A 22,768-nucleotide genomic window follows, 5' to 3' on the forward strand; every position below is an offset into this window, starting at 1 on the left:
CAGAGATGGCCTCCGAGCGAGCGAGCTGCTGCTGCCACCTGCCTCCCATACGTGTGCGCTCGCCACTGCCTCATAGAGCAGGCATGGAGGTATTTGTTGTATTTACACTGACTCTAATGTTATTTTATATTGTATTTCGAACGTACTTTTTATATTTATTAATTGGAAGTCACCCAGTGAACTACATAGTAGGCAGTATGCAAATGTTCTAAACCATGGGTCCTCAAACTATGGTCCATGGGACGGATCCGGCCCGCCATGGCCATCCATCCGGACTGTGCAGCCGTTTGCTGCCTGTGTGCCTGCTTGCTGTGTGGGCGGGGAGGCGGTGGCTTGCTCACTCGGAGATGGTCTTTGAGCAAGCAAGCCGCCGCTGCCGCCTGCATTCCGCATGCATGTGCTCGCCGCTGCCTTGTGTGGGTGGGGAGGTGGTGGCTTGCTCGCTCAGAGGTGGTTTCAGACTCGTTGGGAGATCTCCGAGCAAGCAAGCCACCGCCACATGCGCCCGACGGCACCTCACCAGCCTGCGCCCCCAGGCACCCCCACTTCACTGGCCCGGGAGGGTCACCGCAGCCTTTCAACTGGCCCCCTATTGAAAAAGTTTGAGGACCCCTGCCTTAATACATGTAAACATGACGTAATTGATGACCTCTGGGCCTCTAGGCAGTTGGACTTGCAACTTAAGCATCATTCTGTGATACTTTAAGCCAATTCCTTCACTAAGGCATTATGCATAATGGCAGTCTTCAGATCTCTGCTGACATGGGGCAGCATTAATGCCTCTGTGTCTTCATTCAAGATGGAAATTACAAATCCGGTGAAAGATATTTGAATTCATAGCTGCTTTGAGAGAAGAGAATTTCTGTACTTCCTGTTTTATTCTAGTATAGGCTTATTTTGAAATCACAGCCCCATTTTTGAAGTATTTCTAGCCTACATTCATTCAATATAATTATTTAGCCCACATAATGATGACTATGTTCCCATTTTATTTCAGTTTTATGAAAATATTTCTGTGGCTTGCAGATTCAATCCTCTCCTCTTACTCCACTGATCTAAATGGGCTCTCCCAACACAGTCTTTTGGTTCTCCATTGTTAGAGTGAAAATTGGGATTCTACAGGATCCTGCAATGTAATCATTCGAGTCCATGGATTCTCCTTGAGGCTTCTTTACAGGCATTCAAGACACATCACTAAATATCTTTCTAGAGTGCAGTAAGCAATGCCATGCCATAAGACCATCTGTGCAGGTAAGAGGCACTTCAGGTGGTGAGAAAGCCACAAGCTCAGTTCTATCCAGAGCATGGATGCAGATATGGAAATGCCCCACTAGAGAGAGAATTGCATTGGATGACTGAGGCACCAGACCATTTAGCCAAGGCACTGGCCAATTACAGATTTTACCGATGAGAAACTGAAACTAAGAATCTCGAAGATGCATGACCGTGATTACAGAATAACCTTAACTTGGATCGCACAGTTTCTATCGACTATGCAACACAGATAATCATGTGCAGTCCCAAGTAGAGAGCTCACTGCTGTATAAAACCTTGTCTGATTCTACAGGCCCTGCAAGATGGATAAATTATACTCACCTCTCCATCACAAAAAATAAAATAGGAGACAAGAATGTAATTAGGAGAGCGATTCTGAAGGAGGCAAAATGTTCTTCCACCTGCAATCTGAGAAGCAGGAACAAGAGACCCTTCCTGAACACTGCTTGAGAATGTTTTTGAGCAAATGTGTTTAGGAGCAATAATCTATAATACTGCCTATATGAAAATGGTGCTTGGAAATCAATTCACAGCTCTCCTGGTAGTCTGTGAAGCTTTCCCACTACAAGAAGATTATGCATGATATTTCAGCCCACAAGGCATACAAACAAGCATTCATTTTGGGGGTGGTACCTAAAAACCCACATGAAAGTTCTGCGTACTGAGGAATGTGCGATACACAGCCAGCCATGTAAGTGCTTCAAGTCCTCCAAACATACAGTTCTCAAAGGTATACAATGATTCTTTCTGCCTAATCAAGGACCAGCAGCAAGTAGGGAATGAACAAAGTCTGCCTGACACCCCCCTTCCTCCCCACAAAACACACACACACACCAAGCTTTTGAAGACTGCCAACCTGTTTTCCCAGTCACTACAGTGCAATTCAATGCCTGTGTCTGCTTTATAACCAATGTTTTTGTTGACTGATGGTATTGTGCTGAATAGTGTGGGACACAACTGTGGCTTCTGGACTTTTAGTTCCTTCAGCTCTCCCTCATGTACCATGTCCCTCTTCCAAATCTTCAAGAATATTGTGAATTCAGACGGCTCCTCTCTATTTCTTTCTTTGGGCCATGAATGAGAGGGAGCAAAGTCTTTGGCTGTATTTTCTCAGGCTGAATCAAATCCCTTTATGCTATGGCTGCCGTCAGGACCACTGTCAATCCCACATCACTTCATTAATAGGAATTTGAATCCATTTGCATCTCACTCACACCATGGCAGCAGCATCTTTCCCATCAAAGCTACTGGTGCTGATGTAGGAAGTAGCCACATGATCAAAGCTAAAACATGTCATCTCACAAATTCACCCCTTAAATTGGGATTCAGGGGTGAGCCAGACATTTCTTGAAAGGTTCAGCTAGCTGCTATGCCATTTATTTTCATGTTTCTTCTAGGATAGGATCAAGGGTCAATCTGGATTTAAACCCTAGCATAGGGAGAAAAAGAGTCTTACTGAGAGTCTGTTCCAGATGCAGGCAGTCCGTGCCTGCCATCTTTCTTGCACAATAGCAATCTAGAAAACAAATGGATTGCTATTTTGCAAAATTAAATAAAATAAAAATTGCAGGTCTTGTGGGAAAGGGATGAAGTCAGCTCCTACCCCCTTGTTAAGACCCCAATCCAGATTGGAGGTCCTGCACTACTCTAGAGTAAAAGGCAAACAGCCGCTTGCTACATCTTGCAGCTACCGTCTGTCTTTGCACTCTGTTACACTTGAGACACGAGTCGTGTTGATGTACATTATCTCACATCGTGACGCACAACTGTAGCTGATATGTGATAAAATCCATTTACCACTGGACAGAATGATATAAAAGAGCAAACTCAGAGTGGGTTCATTCTGGCTGGTTTGTTCATTTTTATGGGCCTTAGATGCTTTCTGACTTGGAGAATCTCAGCAACAAACCGCATCTACAGAGCCATTCGCCTGCACAGGCACAGTGGCAAAATCAGTGTCCGGTAATTCTGTATCTAGCTGAAACCAGGACGGGTCCAGAGAAAGAGAGGCATGTATGCATCATTTCTACCTTTGTCAATATTATCTTTAATATGTGAAAGTTGCATCTCTTATACATTTAGTACATTTACACAAGTGTCCAAACAAAATATTATATCCAAGTTAAATGTTTTGACTCCTGGCTGTTAAAAGAAAAGTTAAGTGTATATTACTCCGGAATAAAAAGAAGGGAAGACAGACTGACAGAAAGACAGACAGACCAGTTAAAGGAATTTTGCTAATCAAATATCAATTATTGAGCATGACAGTAAGCCACATAAGTGCCTGCCATGTGGCTGGCACATTGTCGATTGCTGAGCCTTTGGATCCCAAGAGACACTAAAGAAGGGCCAAATTATCTCCCCCATCACTTCCATGATTTCAAAGTATTTGGGGCACAGTGTGGCCCTTTTGCAGTTTAAAGGGTGAGTTGTCTGGGGAGGCCCTTTTCTTGGTCTCACCCTCCTCCTCACAGACATGCTTAGTGGGAATGTGGGAGAGGACCTTCTTGGTGGCTGCCCCAAGACTATAGAATACCCTTCCTGGAGAGCCTAGGTTGGCACCCTCCCTGTTACAGCATCATTAAACAGGATAAAACCTTTTTATTCCAGCAGGCATTTGGGAATGGCTTATGAGTTTGTGCTGGGTGAATCTTACCTTTTATATTTGTGTAGTGTCTTTAAACCAAGTAGTACTTTAATTTTAACATACAGTTAATTTAATTGCATTTTTAACTTTTGCATACTTTTGAATTGTAATGTTGTGAACTGCCTTGAGTTTCAATCTCTGGGAAAAAGTGGGATATAAATATAACAACACCAACCAGAAGTGTGAGCCATCTTAGCTGGACCAAAGGGGGTAGAACCTTGTTCATGCCCTTCACAGCAAGCTGCTTGGTGTTCCTGGTGGCCAGACTCATGTGTCCCAAGGGTGCTTTTACTTTTGCACTTGTTCATGAGATTCTCTCACCTTGAGAACATGTAGGAGGGTGCACCATCCCCTTTCATCACAGCAATTATCTTTGACAGCCGTCAAAGGTAGTGTTCCATCTTTCAGGTGACTCTAGGAAAGGCTTAAAGAGTCAGGCTGATGGGGGATAGCAGTCAATGCATTGCTGGAAACCTTGAATTCTAAATTAGACACTTAGCATGTGACTTTAATAATCAGGGAACAAAATGCTTTTTGAAGGAAAGCCTTTTTCACTCAAGTGCTTACCAAACCTTGATAGAACTGTTGACCAAATCTAGCCCTTTGGGGTTCCCCAGAAGGCCTTATCTCCTTTCTCTGCCCCTCTCCATTTGCCCGTCCCCCATCACTTATTATTTTCCAAGATTATGAATGTCTCCAATTCTAAGAGGTTAAGCTTGTCTCTTAATGCTGAGTTCCCAGGAGAAGAAATTTAAAGCTAAACGAAGCTGGTATTTTGCTCAGGTTCCTGCCACCCTGGAATGTATCCCTCAGGAGCTGCTCCAGAATGGAATTCACCCCTCAAGCAGAACAGGGGCAATACCTCTGCTTTGACAGGGGATTTAAAATCAGATCTACACATCAAAGTTTCCCTTTCAATATGCTTGCTCAAATCAAAAGACGGGAGAACTGCCAGCACTGTGTTGTGCACAGTTATCGCTGAGGGTTAGGATCCCTGCTCAGACATGAAGTTAGATGGCTGTTCTTGGGCCAGCCAGACCTTGACTCATTGCAGAGATGTTAGGAAGGCAAAAGAAGGAAGTTGCAGTGACTGTCACCTTGAGTTTCTTGAAGGAAAGCAGGTTAATGATTCATCCAAAATCATTAGGGAGGCCCTTTTGGTTCCAGGGTGGGCAGCAGCCCTGCAGGTGCAGTTCCACCAGCTGAGCTTTCAGTGACTGGACGAGTCTGAACTCAAAGACTTCTGATCATCCCAGTTGGTGGGACCAGTGGAGGCAGACATCACCTTCGTATTCTCATACCCTGCATTTTCAACTAGGTTAGCTTTTTGCCCGTCTGGTGACAATACACCGGAGGGGATGGGGAGGAGGATGAGGAGCCTCAGGAAAGCTTATGCCCAGGCCTTTCAATCTCCTTCTGTTCCCACTGACCAAAACACTCCCTTTCTTCTGTTTCCGTTGTCACTTTTCTATCCTCTGAGGGCAACCCATGCATGTTCTTTTCTTGCCAATCCTCAACTTCGCCTTCTGAGTCAGAGCCCTTTCTATGACCTTGGAGGGAGGAATTGCTAAGTATCCTGTGTCTTCTCAGCTACTGCCTGGGACACATAGGATTGCTACCTCAGTTGGCAGTAAGCCCCATGGAAATGTATAGGTTAAAATCGCTAGGTGTATTTTCCAGGGCTCATACAAACAAGGAACTGTAGAAAGCATAGCATTGCTCCTGGGCTGAGCAACAGCATCACCACACTGGGAAGTAGTGAGCCAGTTCTGCCATAAGTGTGAAAAACCACTAAGGTTGCAGACCTACAGTTTCTGGGAAGTGTCTCTCCCTCTACATCTGTGGGAAAGCAGACCCATGGGCAGAAAAGAAGATCTGCTCTACGTGTCTCTTTGTTTTGGGCATGTAACTCTCCTGAACTTCAGCAGAACTTCCCTTGCTGCTGAGGCAGAAGAGTAAATAAGGAACCAACCAGGGGTCTATTGGATCTGGCAGATCCAAAGCCTCTTCTTCACCTGACACACACCCAGAATGGATGTAAGGAGAATACACCATCCCTAACGTTGGCATACTTCCTTCCAAACATCCCATCCCATTTCACCTTGCCGGCATGAGCTTTACTTGGACATAGCACAAAAGTTTAGGAAGGAAACATCAGAACAGAAATCAGCCAGACATGGAAAGGAGAAACAAGGAAGGACATGTGTGGGAATCCCATGGGCAGATAGGAAAAGAACAAACTAGGCACATGGTCCGGGGCCCAATTCTGCACAGCTTATCATGATTAAGTTCCATCATCAGCAAGAGAACCAGATATAATGCCACGAATGTCCACTGAATTAAAAGAGAGAAAACTGCCACTAAGGGCTCTCTACATGAGGTAGAGGCCTTTGGCTTCCAGATGGCTTCCTCCTTACACCCTGCCCCCGTGGGTTTTTTGTTTCTGTCTAACATTGCACAAATGTGAAGCGGAGATATGGTACGACATAATTGCAAATCTACATGAGTTTCTCATTCTGATTCATTCCACCATTTCCAGATGGAGCTGCATTTTCATCTTTCTAAAAAGCCTTAGAGATGCTTGGGAAGCACCAGAGCAACCCTGGAAGAGTATACTGCAAACACCTGCAAACTACCACAACCAAGGAATCATGAGCATTCAATAAATTGTTCATGTAAAAGATGTCCTAAATTTTTCTGGATGTTCCCCTATTTGTGTAAAGTGCAATTCTCAAGGGAAAGAAAAAGCCGCAGTCTATCTTTTCTATATGTCAAGTGAAGTACTGAGAAGCAGGGAGGTGTAGTGGCTAAGACTGCGGGATGGGGCTCAGCCAATTATAGTTCAAGTCCCCACTCGGCCATAGGGCCAACTGGGTGACTTTGGCCCATCACGGACTCTCAATTGCAACCCTGTAAGCCCAACCTACCTCACAGGGTTGCAATTGTGAGGATGAGATTGAGAGCAAGAGGAGAATGATGTAAGACACTGTGAGTCTCACAAAGGAAAAAAAAAGGCAGGATATAATAAGTATATAAATAAATAGGTTGCATAAAAACATATCTTTTTTCTGAATGTACATTCACTCATTTATTTATTTCCTTATTTGTTTATGGTATTGATATCAGATTTTATTGCCAAAATGGTCTCAGGAAGACTTACAAAGATGCTAAAAATCCAACTAAAATAGAAAATTAAATAGCAATGGGACTATAAACTATGAAATGGGACTATATAGAAGCAATAGAAACATATACAAACACATACATATGCACAAAAATGTAGAAAACAATATAAACTATAAAATCAGACTTTAGGTTATAAATGCAATTGGATAATAAAAGAGGACAAGTACGTAAACATTCAGCTAAAATAGTTATCCTATGGCCCCCAGGCAGCATCTAAAGGACCAAGGGAATTTTTAGATTCTCAGTTCCAAGGTCAAAAAAGAGCTCCAGCCTTGGATCTGGGGATGTGTGCTCAGCTCGCCCTCCCTCCTCTCACAGCTGGCACAGAAAGAACTGTGCTCACTGCTTGTCAGAGGTCCTGAGGTCAACCTCAGAGAAGATACTTAGAAAGAAAGGAATAAATTGGCCCGCTGAGATATGACATCTTCTGTTGGTATCTCAGTCTCCTTCTCTCCCCTTCTCAAGCAACAAAAGAGATGACTTTTCAGGAGATGAGGAGCACAGATTTCCCATTATCCTCCAAATTTGGAATGGCTGTGGGCATCCCCATTACATCATGCCTTAAAGGGCCTCCAATGCAATTTTAAAGATCTGAAAGACACAACAGAACAAAACAGACTGGTGCCTTAAGCACCGTAAGAGGGAGTTTGGCTGCCATTGCAGAAAACTAACCTCTGAAGACAGGGGCACCCAGGGAACAGACTCTGTTTCCGAAGGCCCTGGAGAACTGATGCATGCAAGTTCATTTTCAACATTCTCGTCCAGCTGACTGGAATACAGAATAGCTATGTGTCCTATTTTACAGGCAGTAGTTCTCTGTTTGAATGGCTTCCAGAATCCATATCTGCTTTAAGATAAAGTACCATAAGAAGGAAAAAGGAGTAAACAGAGGTTGCCAATCAGCAGTTTGCACCTAGATAGCCATCTCAGCAGACAAACAGGTGATGGGCTTTCAGTCTTCCCTATTATTTGTATTTTGATGTATAATTATAAAGATTTCTAAATGTATATGCAACTGAACAAGTATTACAGTCTTGTGCAACTTTGCACCCACTTTTTGTTCCCTCTTTCAAAAATGGATAAAAAGCCATTGTGCTTTGGGAAAGTCAGATCTTTAGGGAAAGGAAAGTTTCATTTCAATGTGGTTTGAAAGGGACCACCATCATGAGCCTATATATTCAGAAACGTTGGGCCTATTCCTATGTTACAAGGGCACCATATTGTAGTCCAAGACTGAAGTCCTATTTGGGAGAAAACCTAACTGAATGAATTGGCTCCAAGTAAATCTGTACAGAAGTCTTCCCCAATCTGATATATTGAAATGACAAGTCCTATCACCCTTGACCATTGCCCAGAGCTGATGTGACCTGGATTCCCACAAGGCCTGGAGCAAATCAGATTGGAGAAAGCTGATGTGCAGGATGAGGCTAAATCTTTAACAGCAAATGCGTCTATGAAAGCACAGAACTGCTCTTTACAAAAAATACACAACCTATCAGTATCCTGCATATGAATTTGAAACAACTCTCTTTTCCCTGAAGAGAAATTAGCACAATACTTAGGAGCAGAGTTTTAAATGTGATGAAGCCTCAATCAGCAGATATAGAATCAAGAACATAAACACAGAAGAGGGCTAACCCTTGCAAAAGCAACTATCTGTTGGGTCCCCACCACAACTCCATCTGAACAATTGCTTTCTAGCAATCCAGAATGAATTGATTTTAGAATCTACTTCCTGTAAATGGAAAGATTTGTCACATGGAAGCTTCCTGTGCCCTCTCCCCCTCACCACAGCACAACCCATTCAGAAGGGTCCTCTAATGCCTAGGGAGCATTTTCAAAGAGGTGGAGAATTCTGCTCCCACCGGCCCACATGCACACACTTTCATCTGGATTCAATCTGAAATTGCCTGTGGAAGTGAAAGCACAGGAACTGCTCAGTCAACAGGTGAAGGAAGGAAGGAATTCAAGGAATCAAGAGTAACAGGTGACGACTATGTCAATCTATGGTGACTTCAGAAACCAGGAAATAGATAGAGGTAAGGATGTACAGTCTCATTTGAGAATAGTGCTGTATTTTATTGCTTGTGTACTAGCAGGTTATTCTGGGCTGCCTAGATGAATGCATTTTGAAAATGATTACTTGTATTCTCATTTTTGTCCACCCACTGCCAGATGCAACAATTCATAGCACAGTCCTATATAGGTCTCCTTCAAAGGGAAGTCCAATACAGTTCAGTGGGGCTTACTCTCAAATAACTGCAACCGCAAATGGATACTCCCAAGCCCCACCACATACACCATTTGCTTACCATTTAAGCTACCTGAAGTTTTAAACTACAAATTTCCATTGCCATTCACTGTTCACTGTCTTGTCTTTGGATCCTGAGTTTTCATGTTAGCATTTGATCTTCTAAAATTGAAAACCTGTTTCTGCTATCCAGATGTTCCTTGAGTCCTCCACTCTTGGTCAGGATATCCAGAAGTTCACTGCACATCTGCAATAAAGACAAAGACTTACTTAATCCAAAATTCATGACTACAACAACAAATAATTGTTTTTATGAAAATGAATGAAAAACGATTCAATTGGAAATCTTCAATTTAAATCTATTTCAAAATAGACCATCAAGAACAATGAGGGGGAAAGTGGCAGCTTGATTGTGTGAAGATGGTATTTGTCTTTCACCAAATACTGATGCAAAGAAATCAAATGCTCTTCATCCACTAGTTAATTATGTTGCTAACCAAACTGTACACATACCTTTTAAAAGGCAAGGTACAATTAGGCGAGCCCAGATAATCGGTAGGGCTTGGCTATAATGTCAGATCTTTTTACAAATGCAGTTTTGAATGTACTTGTTCATTAGAATTGACTGAAAGCCAAGCTGCACATCAGAATCACATGCGTGAGCTCTTGCTAGATCATGCAGATACAGATTGGGGGTGACAGGTTAAAAGCTTGGATGCCCCACCAAGCCAAAAACAACATAACACACACACTGCTTTGAAATATGAAATTTCCCACCTGTATTCTGAAATGTTTCCATCCAGCAAAGTTGTACCACGTGGTCTTGCTACTATTATAGCGTTGCTAAATTTTGCCTCATTCTGTTGTTTGCAAGGGGCCAATGCAGGCCTAACTTTAGCTCCTTGCAAACCATAGTTTGCACACTGACAGTTGGTTTCAGGAATATGTTCCCCTCCTTCTTTGCTTGAATCTGCCCCTTCTTTCATCTGCTTTAACTGCGCTTAACATTACATCTGGTGTGAACCTTTCTAACATTGACCAAAGTTGGAAGAGTCTTCATGAACTCTAGTAAAGAAGAGACCCTGGTTAGAATTAACTAGGAGTGGTATCAGTGCTAATCAGGGTGACCATTTTCTTATTTTAGAGACAACTGGACTCTATTTTGAAAGCATCCTCTGTTTGCAGGACGGTGTTTTCCACAGTGTAAAGATAAAGAATGGTGAGAGGTTAGGGGAGCAGGTCCCTTGAAGGCACCCAGCAAATGTTAGCATTTGCAGAGCATGCCACACATGCAGGCCACGGGTCAGCTTGTCACTCACTCACTCAGCATTAGGAAATGGTATTTTTCTTTTCCCCAGTTACTCCCAACAGGGGACTCAAGGAGAAGGTTTTCACGAGAGGGCAGAGAAAGCAGGACTCAGGAACAGTGCAGGTTTAAATATGGGCTGAGCAGGCTCCAGCCCAAGGCCTCCAGGGCCACCTTGGCCTCCTGCCATTTTTTTTAAATCACCATTACTTTTATTTAATTTGTAATGATGATAAATCAGGGCCATATCTAGGCGAAAGATCATTTTCTAAACTAAGAAGGATAGAGAATGGTCTATGGTCAACCATGTCCCCAGATCAGTTGTCTGATCTAAAGCATTCTCTGCACAGAAAATGTTAAACTGCAATGTACTGATCTTAAGTTTGCATCCAAAAAAGCTAAAAAAAGACCCCTATATTGACTTTGAGTATGGTGTAATGTTATAACATAGCTGTGATTCTCCTATGAATGTTCTGTGTGAATGTCTTCATTAATTCCATACTTTTCTAAACTTATTATTAAAGGTTATAAATTTATGAACAATCTTATCAGTGCTAAAATTTCAGCAAAGTTCTACTTTCATTGAGTAGATAAAGAAGAGAAGGAGGCTTTTTTTCTCATGATCAGATGCTATTAAGCTTGGGTCTCCCAAGGTCTCCTACCCCAGGGCCTCCAGTTGCTTTAATCCAGGACTGGCAGGAAGTGTGTGTTCTCAAGGCTCATTTTGAACTGGAAAGCTGTACACTGCTGGGAGATAATGCACTACCGTAAGGTCATGCTGAATGAAGAATTATTCTGCATACTCAACAAGCAACAGCAGCCAACTTTGCTCGGAGCCTTTTTGTGTTTGATCAGTTTACCCTCTTTTTGGCTAAGAACAGATTGGATTCAGCAATGCCTTTATGAGAGAACATACAATCTAGAAGGGGTTTTGTCCAGAAGAACATGGTGCTTGAGAGGTATCATTTGCCCAGTTTGGCAGTATTAACGAGTAGTGATACTGTTGCAGCCAGATTAAGGAGGAAGTTTGAGAACAAGCCATGATGTGTGAATTGGACCATTCTGTGCTCAGTTTTAAAAGTGCAAGGGCACTAGACACAGAAAATATGGTAAAACCATTGGAGCTTTCTTTGTGCTTCCCACTAGACCACCAACAGTGTACGAAAGGACTGGATCAGACCTATCCACAATTAAAATAAAAACCACCCCCCACTTCAAAATACTAGATTAAAATCACATTTTTGAATATACTTTCTCCCTTTTTTCTGGCTGAACCCAGAAGGACATGCTGGGTTGGATCCAGGTTTATTCCTATTTTATCTAAATCGCAATAAAAGAAAGGCCTTTGGCAGTTATAAGTAGCATATAAATATGTGAATGAATGGATGAATTCATTGTAGCATATCTCGTGTAGCATATGCAAGTTTTACACAAATCATTATCCACTTTTTCAATACCACATAAGTGGCCACTCTATGGCTTGACTAACTTTTGACTAAATTGACTCATTGATTAATTTTAATGAGTCTACTTGAAGTATCACCAAGTCTGGACCCAACCCATTTGCTATATATCCACCCATTTCTATGAATGGCTTTGCAATTTGCACTGTAATTATAAAGGCATTATTATACTATAAAGAATAACCTGGGTACTAAAGAAGAGGCTCTTCCCCATACTTGTGTGTACTGTGGATGTTGGTGTTTATTTTAGTATCTTGCAGCAGTCAATTCAAGCAGGTCGAATAGCCACAGGAAGCATTGAAAGAAAGACAGGACAGGATAGCAAGTGGGAAATTATGACAGAAAGCAGCAATCACACATTGCAATAGAACAACCAATTCTTGTTCACCCCGGCTTTTTTGGATGCAGAAGGTGTGCAGGCCTGGTAGCTAGCAGGGCCAATGTGAATTTAAAAATGCACGCAAAGGCATATAATTCAATAATTGTTCTGTGGAATAAGATCTACAACTGCTCCATTCCTTTGTTCTTGATGTACGGCTTGCTTTGCATGAATAACAATGAAGGCATAAGGATGTTACTAGTAATCAGAAAATGGTCTGCAGACACCATGTGGGCATCCCCTGCATTATTACTGTGGTTTGTATTCAAGGACCTCCCAGGTTCACATTTCCAAGAATAATTCCTCCTGCTCTCACTTCTCACACAGGCAAGGACAACACTGTGATTCACTGAGGTGGACACAGCCCCACAAGCCACCCTGGGCAGCCTACCAGGTCCTCGTGCCACCATGGTCCTCATTGGGTCCATGGCCCTGCCCCATATCTGCAGTCAGGAAAGGCAGAAAACATATCAAGGCCTTCTTCTAGCCTATCAGGCCAACCTCTGTGCAGCAGTTATTCTTGTGAAACTGAATGGTCACTCAAAAGAAGTGAAGCTAATGTGTTCCCCACCCCTGGCAAGGAAGGTCTCCACCATGCACATGCGGCTGAATGGCCACTGCTTTTTATTTTAGCGTCTCCCAAAGTTGGCCCAGCCCAAGTAAACTGATGCCTTTTCAAAGGAGGGTGTCATTCATGGGTCTCCTGGCAATCCTGAGTTTCTCACCACAAATTGCACACAAAGGTAAGCAGATGACTCTGGGTTTTATCCCACAAGGCAATCCTAACACCATCCTAATTACTTCTGTGTAACAAGTATAGATACCCCATAAGATGTGGCAAATGTGTTGAAACAGGCAGTAAATTCCTTTTGTAAGAGACAGGCATGTGTTCATTTGGTATATATCAGCACATATATTTATAGGCTGCCTAGGAAGCCCTGGGAGGACTATAAAAACATGGAAAAATAAATTGTGTGCATACATATATTCTGGGCCTTCACACATAGATTTTGTGCAGGGAAAAGACATGTGTGCCTTTTGTGGAAAGTGGCTGTGATTTTCCTGATAAACTAAAGGGTACCGGATGATCTCAGCAGGCAGAAGGTTAGAGAGAATGCTGATAGGCCAGGACAAGGACAGCCACCGTCAGGGGCTTTGCTGATCTCAGGATAGTGGTCTGCAAGCAAGAAGGGTGTGCTGTCGTACTAGCGACCTTCTCATGGCTTGCATGGCTGCGTGATCAAATTAGGGCAGCTGGCAGCAAGCACTTCAGTGTTACGTAGCATACTTGCCAGATATGCCCAGTACATCTCATGAAACTCCAAAAGAGTTGTAATATTTGGCATGTGGAAACTCATTCCCATGCTGTTTAAAAATAATCTCTCATTAGTCATAATCAGGGCTTTTTTTGTCATAGAACGCAACGCAACGGAACAGCGTTCTGGCACCTTTTTTCAATGGATTTTACCAAGTGATTTTGAAAGGAGTAGCAGATCAGCAGCAAACATCATTAACACAGTGCCTGCAGGCTGCTATTGTGTCTGCTATCTGTGATCTGATAGTGAGAGAGAGCTGTGTGGGACGCTGCTCAGCTGCTCCCTGCTCGGCTTGGGATTGGTGTTTGTGCTTACTACCAGCGGGGACCTGAGTTCCGGCACTTTTTTTTTTTTTTATACAAAAAAAGCACTGGTCATAATAATGGCTTAGCTATCTCTAGCTTGGCTATCATCAGCTGCAGAATTGTCCTGGTAGCTGGATGACCGAAATAATATGAAAAGGGATAGATCATATCCAATGTTAACCCACCTTAGATTAGGCATTGAGATGAATGGGATTTAAGTTGGCATTGGACACAACCCAATGTAAGGATACTAAGGTGGAAAGTTTTGGCCTTCCTTTAATTATTCAACCAATATTGCCCAATCAATCAATTAAAAAGAGAGATAGTATAAAGTTGTAGAACTATGAAACAAGAAGCATCCACTACATTCCAAAGAGATGTTCCATCATAACAGAAGACTCATAATTAGGCTCTAAGAAGGTATGGTCAGTCCACTGAAGATCACTCGGTTCAATATTATTCACACACACCCACACCAACACCCACACACAAAATCCTTATGCCTTCTATGTATCCTCTGCAAGTTGTTGAAAGGGGAAAGCCCAACAGACATAGAAGACAAGATCGAGTCCTTCACCCTGATCTATCCATTTCCCCCAGAATTGGAAACTCTCATGTACTCACAACTCTTCCTGCCCCTGAGAGCTGTCCCATTCATTTCAATACAACCAGCCGATCTGAGTATGTGCACTGCAGTGCGGTTTTCCCCCCTTCAAATGTGCAAATCTTGCTTGTGCCCACCAATGTCACTGGGACAGCATATACATGAAAGGCCACTCTGTACACATCAAGATCAGGGTGCTGGTGGAAGCAAGCACAGCTTGGTTGCTAGCACCAAGGACCGAACTTTTCTCCTAGAGTCTGTTCTGCTAAAACAGATCAGGTGAAACATATTACAGTCAAGAATATTAAATAAAAGAGGATCCTACCAGTAGTATCACCAGCTTCTTTGTCTAGATGAGCATCTACTGAAGCCATGCCTGTGACTATGAAGAAGCCCTTTGTATCAGACACGCTTGCTTGCTTGGACAAAACTTCTTGGAGACATTGACTCCTCATTTGGAGCACAGTGGCCCTTACTAAAGTTCTGGCAGCTGGGCAGGGAAAACCAATTATTGTTAAGGTCTTTCTAAGGCCTTTCTCTTGTGCATAGCTCTCTCTGTTTTCCTTTTTTCCAAAGATAATAAAAGTAATCCAGATATCCATTGTGAAGTTTTCTTCGACCATTTTGTCAAGCGATAACAAGAACAAAGAGTCACAAGAGCACCCCTACCACCACATCCAAGTGGCCTTAATCTGTTTTGTTTCTTTGTAGAGAGAAGGCAAAGCAATCTTCATTGAGATACATTTTCTTCAGAAGGCATCTTCCATTCTTCCCTGACCTGCTCCAGGTGGGACTTCCCACCAGTTTGTCATAGTGAAAAATGCCAGCAAATCACCATGTTAATATCCAAGGTCAGCAAATGGCTCTATTTTCTTTGTAGTTTGCAAACTGCATATTAAAAAGACGAGTATGTGTGTGTGTTATATAGTATATTTAAAAACATAAATGGTACCCAAAATCCAGAGGAAATTCCTTGCTCCCGCATACATGCACCCACAAAATAATGCTTCTGCTGAATCTTGTATATACTTTTAGAGGTGCTCAGTGTCACTAGCACTGGTAATCCCTTGTTGCTTCCCTGAGCCTTATTTAATTGCATTCTCACTAGCGCATAGTTGCACAAACACATAAGACTTTGAAACCACAGAGTTTACGATATTTATATGCCTTATCCTAGACTTCAGTAAACATTAAACATCTCATTTTTTGAGAATGTTGGGGATCTATATTCATATTTTAATGAAAGAGAATAGTGTTATTCTTTCAGGAAGTTCAGTTACTGAAAAATATTTAAATTGCATTTTACTGGGCTATACTTACCTAAGTAAGATCAATTACTGTCGATAGGTAAAGGAAAACTAATCTGCTGGTTTGGGCTGCAGTCCCATAATCATTTACCTGGGAGGAAGCCTAATTGTATTCCATGACACTTGCTTCTGAGTTGACAAAGATCACACTGTGTATTATATCCTGGTAAGATTCCTATAACTACTGAACTCTAATTCAAAATCACAGGTTAAGTCTCACTTAAATCCTATTCATTTTAAAGGGTCTACTCCAAGCAAGAATAATCCTGGATAAAACCCAAGAATACATTATTTCTCTATGATATGCAGTTACTCTGTTGCACAAGCTTGTATCCATTCTGAACTTCAGCAGTGACAGGATGGTCAATGAAACAAGATCAAGTCAAGCAAGTCAATACGTCAATGACTGTAGGTTCTCGTAAACAAAAGCTATCAAAATGCAGATGGGCGGAGCTGTTTCTTTAACAGTAGACTCTGTTTCAAGTCCCAGTCTGATCCTCTCTCCACCACGGTATCCCAGAGAACTCCGGGTCATGGCATCCAACAGATTTCAGATACGGCTTTCCTTCAGAAACACACTGACACTTAAGCCTCTTTCATAAACTTTGTGTCAGAACAGAAGGTTGTGCATACATTACACAGAATGGCAGTGCCACCAAGGGTTTATGTGGGTACCCACACAAGGCACATTGGTAAACAAGGTTGTCATATTCACAATTCTAGATGCATGGTCAAAACACTGTAAGGCACAATTCTGGTCGGGGCATGCTGAGATTGTGACGCTTTCTAACCACATGTAGGAGCGCACCTGCAGAGTTCACACCTGGAACCGTAATGTGTGACATGGCCGTGACCACCATAAACACAGGAGGGGGGATGTGAGTGCACTTTTTAGCATGTGTAGTTTTTGCAGCTCCAGAACAAAAAGCAGCCATTAGCTCAGGGGTGAAGCAACTTTTTTTTTCCCAGTGCGCTTCCCTTCAAGTTGAATATAACTTCCCTGCCACAGTGTAATCTAGGCAATTTCAGTTCTAGGAAGTCCAGGGAATGCTAGTACTTATGATGTATAAGAACCTGCTGCAAAATTGTCATTTCTATCCACGTCGGAAATACTCTACAATTGACATTCATTATGATTGGGTGGGGAGATGTTGGTGCATTTATACTTCGATTACATGCATTGAGAAACTACAGCCAACTTCTATTTCTTAGCATGCATACATGAAGCAGAAATATTCCTCAAATTGAAAAGAGAAAAATAGCTTAATTCAAGCACTTGGGTAAGATTAATATACCTATAGTGAAAGTCTTCACATGGGTAATTCATGTATTATGCAGCATCCTTTCATATATTCCTCAAACATATTTTCAAAAGTATTATGCAGTATTTCAGGTATTTATTGTCCCAGTCACCTCCCCATTTTTCACTGAAGAAGACACTGTCATGAATTAAATAGGGACCATTTTATTTTCCTTATATTGTATTTCCTTATATAGTTCTTATATTATAAATTTTAATTGTTAACTTATCCTAACAACTGGAAAACTTTTTTCTTTAATAATTCTCCAAGGGCTGTTTTGTCATCAATTTATTGGTACTTCCTTTGGGTCTAGATGGTGCTGGGATCTGGATACATTCAAAAGAAAAGAATGGTTGCAACAGGAATCTTAGCAGTGAGAGAGACTTGGAATGCAATGGCTCACCAGCTGCAGTTTGATCCTTATTCTCATGCTAAATTAACCTTAGGTAAGAAACCAGTTTTGAAAATAGAAATAAGACCTTTTGTATGGAAAAATTGGGCTGACAGTGGAATGTATTCTTTAGATCAGTAACAAAGTTTAGACAATGAATTCCTATCATTTTTTAGCATTGCAGATTAGATACCACTTTTCGTTCACCACAAATTGGCAGTATATTCAACTTCAGCATTTGTTGGGATTCTATATATGGCCCAACAGCTGTACATAGCATTGCACTGCTTCACTGTTGGAGGAATTAATTGGTTTCTTTCAGAATTCTGAGCTCACAATAACTGTCTCTAAGAGTCTTCTGGAATGTAGTAAAGTAGATGCTCAGAAGGTAAGAGATCAATGCAACAAGAAACTGAAATGTTCTACATAGCTGAATCAATGGGAAGTCACCTTAGGTTCCACATGCACTATCTCTGTAAGTAGATTCCACAAAACTTGGTGCCACAAAGGCTTGCTAAGAAGAAAGTGCTGGCTAGTGCATTGGCTCATGATTTGGCCATGTCCTTTAGTGGCTTCTCTTTGGCTGGAAGTCATAGCTGCTATCCATTTAGTTCTTGGAAAATCTCTGATAATAGTGGATGTTCATGCACTTTTAAACTAGATCCCCATGATGTGAGGATTAACAGATTAACAGCAAAAGTGACACTGAGAGCCTTTTGCAGAAAGACTTGATGCTTGGAAGGAAACACCCACTACTTATCACTCAATGGACTGAATGTCTTACTGCTCTTGCTACAGTGTATTTCCTACACCTAAACAAAGGTGTAGGAAACACCTACCTTTCCTAAACAAAGACATATGGATGTTTTATTTGGCTATATGAGCTACTTATGTTGACATGCATTTGAAATAGAAAGGCTATTCCTTTCACTCCCTGCTTGTGTTTTGTTTTGTTTTCCTTTTCCTAATAGATAATGATCTCTGTACATTGAAGTTTCATGAATTTCCCCTCCCATTTTCTGTGATCCCCATATTCTATTGCAACTCAGTTATTCCCTCTGGGATAACTGGGATAAAGCTGGGATAACTGGGATCCCCTCTGGGATAACTGAGTTGCAAAAACAAATTAATTAATTGTTAATCAATTTTAATTTCTAAAAATCTGGTTAATTAATTAATTAATTAACAAACCAGATTTTTAGAAATTAAAAATAAATGGAATGGAATGCACAAATGTTGCATTTGTCTCACACGAGAATCGATATGGAATAGCTTGCAATGTGGGGAGGGGAAAAGTGATGGAACAGTTTATCTCAGTGGAATTCATCCCCCATATCCCACAGTTCCCCATAACCCACTCAAAGCTGCTATAGAGCAGTTTTTGAAGGCACAAGTGACTACAGAAGGGGGAATAGAACTTCCATCACCCATGTGGAAATCTGCTTGTGCAACACTGGATATTACCCAATGCATGCGAGTGCCCCAGAGAAAGTCTAACATTCACGGCTTAACTTGCCTAGAGAACTTTCTGTTGTCATCTCTTATTTTGCACTTTTCATAGGGAACTGCAGATCAATGTTTGTGTACATCAGTCTCCGGATAAATAAATAAATGCCCCACAATGGGAAAAATAAAACCACTTCCTATACTAGGCATTTCCCTTCACAGGCAAAATTCCCAGTACAATAGTTGCAGTCACTACAGGGTAGGTGGTGGGTGGGGGGCGTATTATTATTTCTCAGACACTCCTGCTTCCAAAAACCGTTGATGCGCTATTCTAATCCTCCTGGCCACCACTGACACGGCATGCAAAAATAAGTGCTTTCCAGAATCGTCCTCAAGATCTTGTCTTACCAGAGTCTGAAAGGAGCACAAGCACCGCTGCTCGTGGTCCCAGGATGCAGTCCAAGAAAATTCTGCAAGCCACTTCATTAGGAGCCAGCGCCAGAGCTTTGCAATACTGGAAGGGGTGGGGGAAATGTGGAAGCAAATTTGCGCTGGGTTGCTGACGCAATTCCCAACACGTGTTCCTCCCTGCTTTTTTTTTTTTTTTTTTTTCAATGAAAATTTAGATCGGGGTGGGGTGAGGGTTGAGTACATAGACTTTGTCCACGTGCGCACCAGCTGGTCTGGCATGAAGCGGAATGGCTCTGAAGGAGAAGTTCCCCTGTCTGCCACAATAATCCACAAACTAAGACGGCTTTGCTCAAGAGACCATCATCCTTTCCGTCCACGGTCCTCCCTCCAAAACCGCCCTGCCTAAAGGCTGTTTCGCTATCACGTGCGATCAAGACGGACAAGCGATGGGAAGCCGGCCAGCCGTGCCTCATCGCCCACCGCCCGCTCCTTGCCCGCCACGGTTGTGTCACGCCACCGTCGCGCCGGCGGGCGAAGTGGCTTCCAAACGGCACACAAGCCCCTGCGAGAGGAATCCGCAACGACGCTTCGCGGTCGTCCCTTCTTCCAGGCAAACGACAGAGCATCGCTCCCCGGGACGCAAGCGTGCTGCCTTGACACTAATAACCATAACAATGCGATGCTTTGCGCGCTCGCTCGCTCGCTCTATGTCTCTCTGCTTGTGCTAGCACGGTCATCTGGAGAGCTTTAAATAGCGGCGCAGTTTTGCGGTGGTTACTAAAAATACACCGTTGCCTCTTGATCACTGATCTGAGGAGAGCAGAGACGAGCTTTTGGCAGCTGGCGCTACCTGGACTTGCTGCTCTGGAATGAAGGGAGTGCGGTGGGGAAGGCGGGGGGGGGGGCGCCCTCCCCCGCTAGGACGCCGCTCAAGTTCCAAGGCACCACGAAGCGGGGGCGGCAGCGGGAGAGCCACTGCTTCATCCCCCGGAGTGAAGTCTCCGGGAAAGGCTTTCCTTGCCGCCTGCTGATGCGCTTTCCCAGAATCCCGCTCGCCTCCTGCCCCGCACAATTCGACTGAGCACACGGGAACTTCAAGCACTGCGCACCAGCACCAGCCCCCGCGCCCGTCCCAGCCCCCGCACCAGCACCACCGGTGCCGGCGGGGCTGGACTGCCCGAGAGACGCCCGGGGGGGGGGGGGGGGCCCCCCGCCCCCCCCCCCCGGGGAAAGGGAGGGCGCTTGAGAAGGCACTAGCGGGGCGGGGGGGCAACACTGCCCATCTCCCCCGACGACCCCTTCCCCTTGGCAGCCGGCTGCCCCCCGCGACCCGCCCCGCTCCCCCTCGCCTGCGCGGCCGAGGCAGCCTCTCCTCCCCGGCTCAGAGCGCGCCTCGGTCTCGCTGCCGCCCCTCCGCCTCCTCTGCGCGCCCCGACTCTCACCCGCGTTCCTCAGCTTCTTGTTCCTGTACACGGACAGGATCACCAGCACGTTGCCCAGGATATCTACCGCGATGGTGAAGATGAGGATGGCGGCCAGGGTGGAGGCCACCCAGGGGGGCCTGTCCAAGGTGAGCTGGTCCTGCGGCTGAGAGCCGTTCGGCCCGCTCGCGTTGACGCGCATGCCGGGGCTGCTCACTCGGCTGCCATCCCGAGGCAAAGTTGGGCAGCGGGCGCGCGGGGAGGGAGCGCGGCCAAGGCGCGTGCGGCGCCCCCTCGGCTCTGCCCGAGTGGGGATCCGAGCAGGGAGGGCTGCAAGGGGAGTGGGCATCCGCCCCCACCGCTCCCGGACTCCGCCGTCGGCCCGGGGCGCCGCTATCGCCGCCGCCGCCGCTCCCCTGCGCGTTCTCTCCGCTCCCCAGCGCCTGCCATGCCCCCCTCGCTCGGACTAGGAAGTTTCGCCCAAGTGTGCATGTGCCATGGCGAGTTACTTTTATAGGAACCCACCACCTCCTCCTCCTCCTCCTCTGCTCGCAGATCGCCCGCCCCGCTGCTGCAGCTGCCGCCGCCGCCATCCGCACAACCGACCCCCCTCCCCAAGAAGCGGCAGCCTCCCCCCTCCCCGCCCAGCCGCCACTGTTGCCTCCAGGTGACATCTAGCGTTGGCGCCTGGCCTCCCCCTCCCCGGACACGTGCGCTGCGAGGGGATTCCAGCTGCCGCCCGAGCGGGCCGCGAAGCCGCAGCGCCGCCACGAGGCCGCGGCTGGAACGAGCCTTCCATTCACGGCCGAGTTGTAAGCGTGAGGGAGCGCTGGCGCGCGCGCGCGCACGTCTCCGCGCGGCCCCATTCATTCTTTCCGTGCTTCCTTCCATTCATTCATTCATTCATTCGCCCGTCCGTCCATTCATTGATTCATTCCGCAGACCATTCAAAAAGCCAGCCAGGTTCATTCATCCATTCAGGACTGGGCGACTGCAGCTTGGCTAGCGATGGCACCCAGCCGTTCCCGAGCTCTTGTGGAAGGATGCAACGATGAACAAGCCCCTCTTTCCCCCTGTTTTTCGGTTATTTTCCTCTTCGTTGGCTAACATCGTACGGTACCGGGAGAGGGGAAAAGGGCGGGGTGGCAGGTGGTTTGCGAGACTAGGAGAAGGACTTATGCATTTGCCTTCAAGAGCGCTTCGAAGGGATCTCACTTCAGACCAAACGCAAACTCTTTCTGACTTGCTCCGAATGGCACAGAGGAAAGAAGCCAGGGCTGGCTGCGAAACGAGGGACCCAGTCTCGGTTCTGATCACAGTGTGCTATAAAAAGCTGTTCGCCCGGCCGGAGGAGGCGGGGCACCTCGGGACCCGAATCCCCAAAGCAGCACGTGCGTTTGCCTTGCAGAGGAAGGGAGGGGGCAGGGAGAAGAAAAAGGGAGAGTGAGGACAGGAAAAGACTGTCTCGTTTTCTTTGCAGGTGGGCGGAGGGGGGGTGTTTATTTTTGGCATGAAAATTTCCCAGAAAGTCAGACTTCCCCCCGCCCGCGCCGCTTTCTTTCCCTGACTGTAATACAGGCGATTGGAGGTATTTTATCTTTGCCATCAGCACACACAGCCTCTTGCCTCGGAACCACCAGGACAGAAATCGGTCTCTTTGCAGCAACCTTCTCTTCCCACACAGAGATTTCGGGAAGGGGAGTGGGGGACGGGGGGTTATAAGAAAAGGGTTTGCACTCGGTGAAAGATGCTGTCACCT

At 44.7% G+C, this 22,768-nt stretch overlaps 1 protein-coding gene across 1 annotated transcript; it reads right to left on the bottom strand.

Moving 5' to 3' along the window:
* Positions 1-9,167: 9,167 nt before the first annotated feature.
* Positions 9,168-21,415, bottom strand: LOC123036499 (melatonin receptor type 1A-like). Its single transcript, XM_044455789.1, has 2 exons — positions 21,031-21,415; positions 9,168-9,606 (listed from the first exon to the last, which is right to left on the bottom strand). The coding sequence occupies exons 1-2, from the start codon at positions 21,356-21,358 to the stop codon at positions 9,596-9,598; spliced, it is 339 nt and encodes a 112-aa protein (XP_044311724.1). The 5' UTR covers positions 21,359-21,415; the 3' UTR covers positions 9,168-9,595.
* Between the last annotated feature and the right edge of the window lie 1,353 nt (positions 21,416-22,768).

This window comes from Varanus komodoensis, unplaced genomic scaffold (genome assembly GCF_004798865.1).
Source record: "Varanus komodoensis strain SLA01 unplaced genomic scaffold, ASM479886v1 scaffold8, whole genome shotgun sequence".
In the NCBI taxonomy this organism is placed as follows: domain Eukaryota; kingdom Metazoa; phylum Chordata; class Lepidosauria; order Squamata; family Varanidae; genus Varanus; species Varanus komodoensis.

Excerpts from the sequence above, each read along its gene's own strand:
- LOC123036499 (XM_044455789.1), bottom strand. The coding sequence starts at position 21,358 with ATGCCCACTCCCCTTGCAGCCCTCCCTGCTCGGATCCCCACTCGGGCA.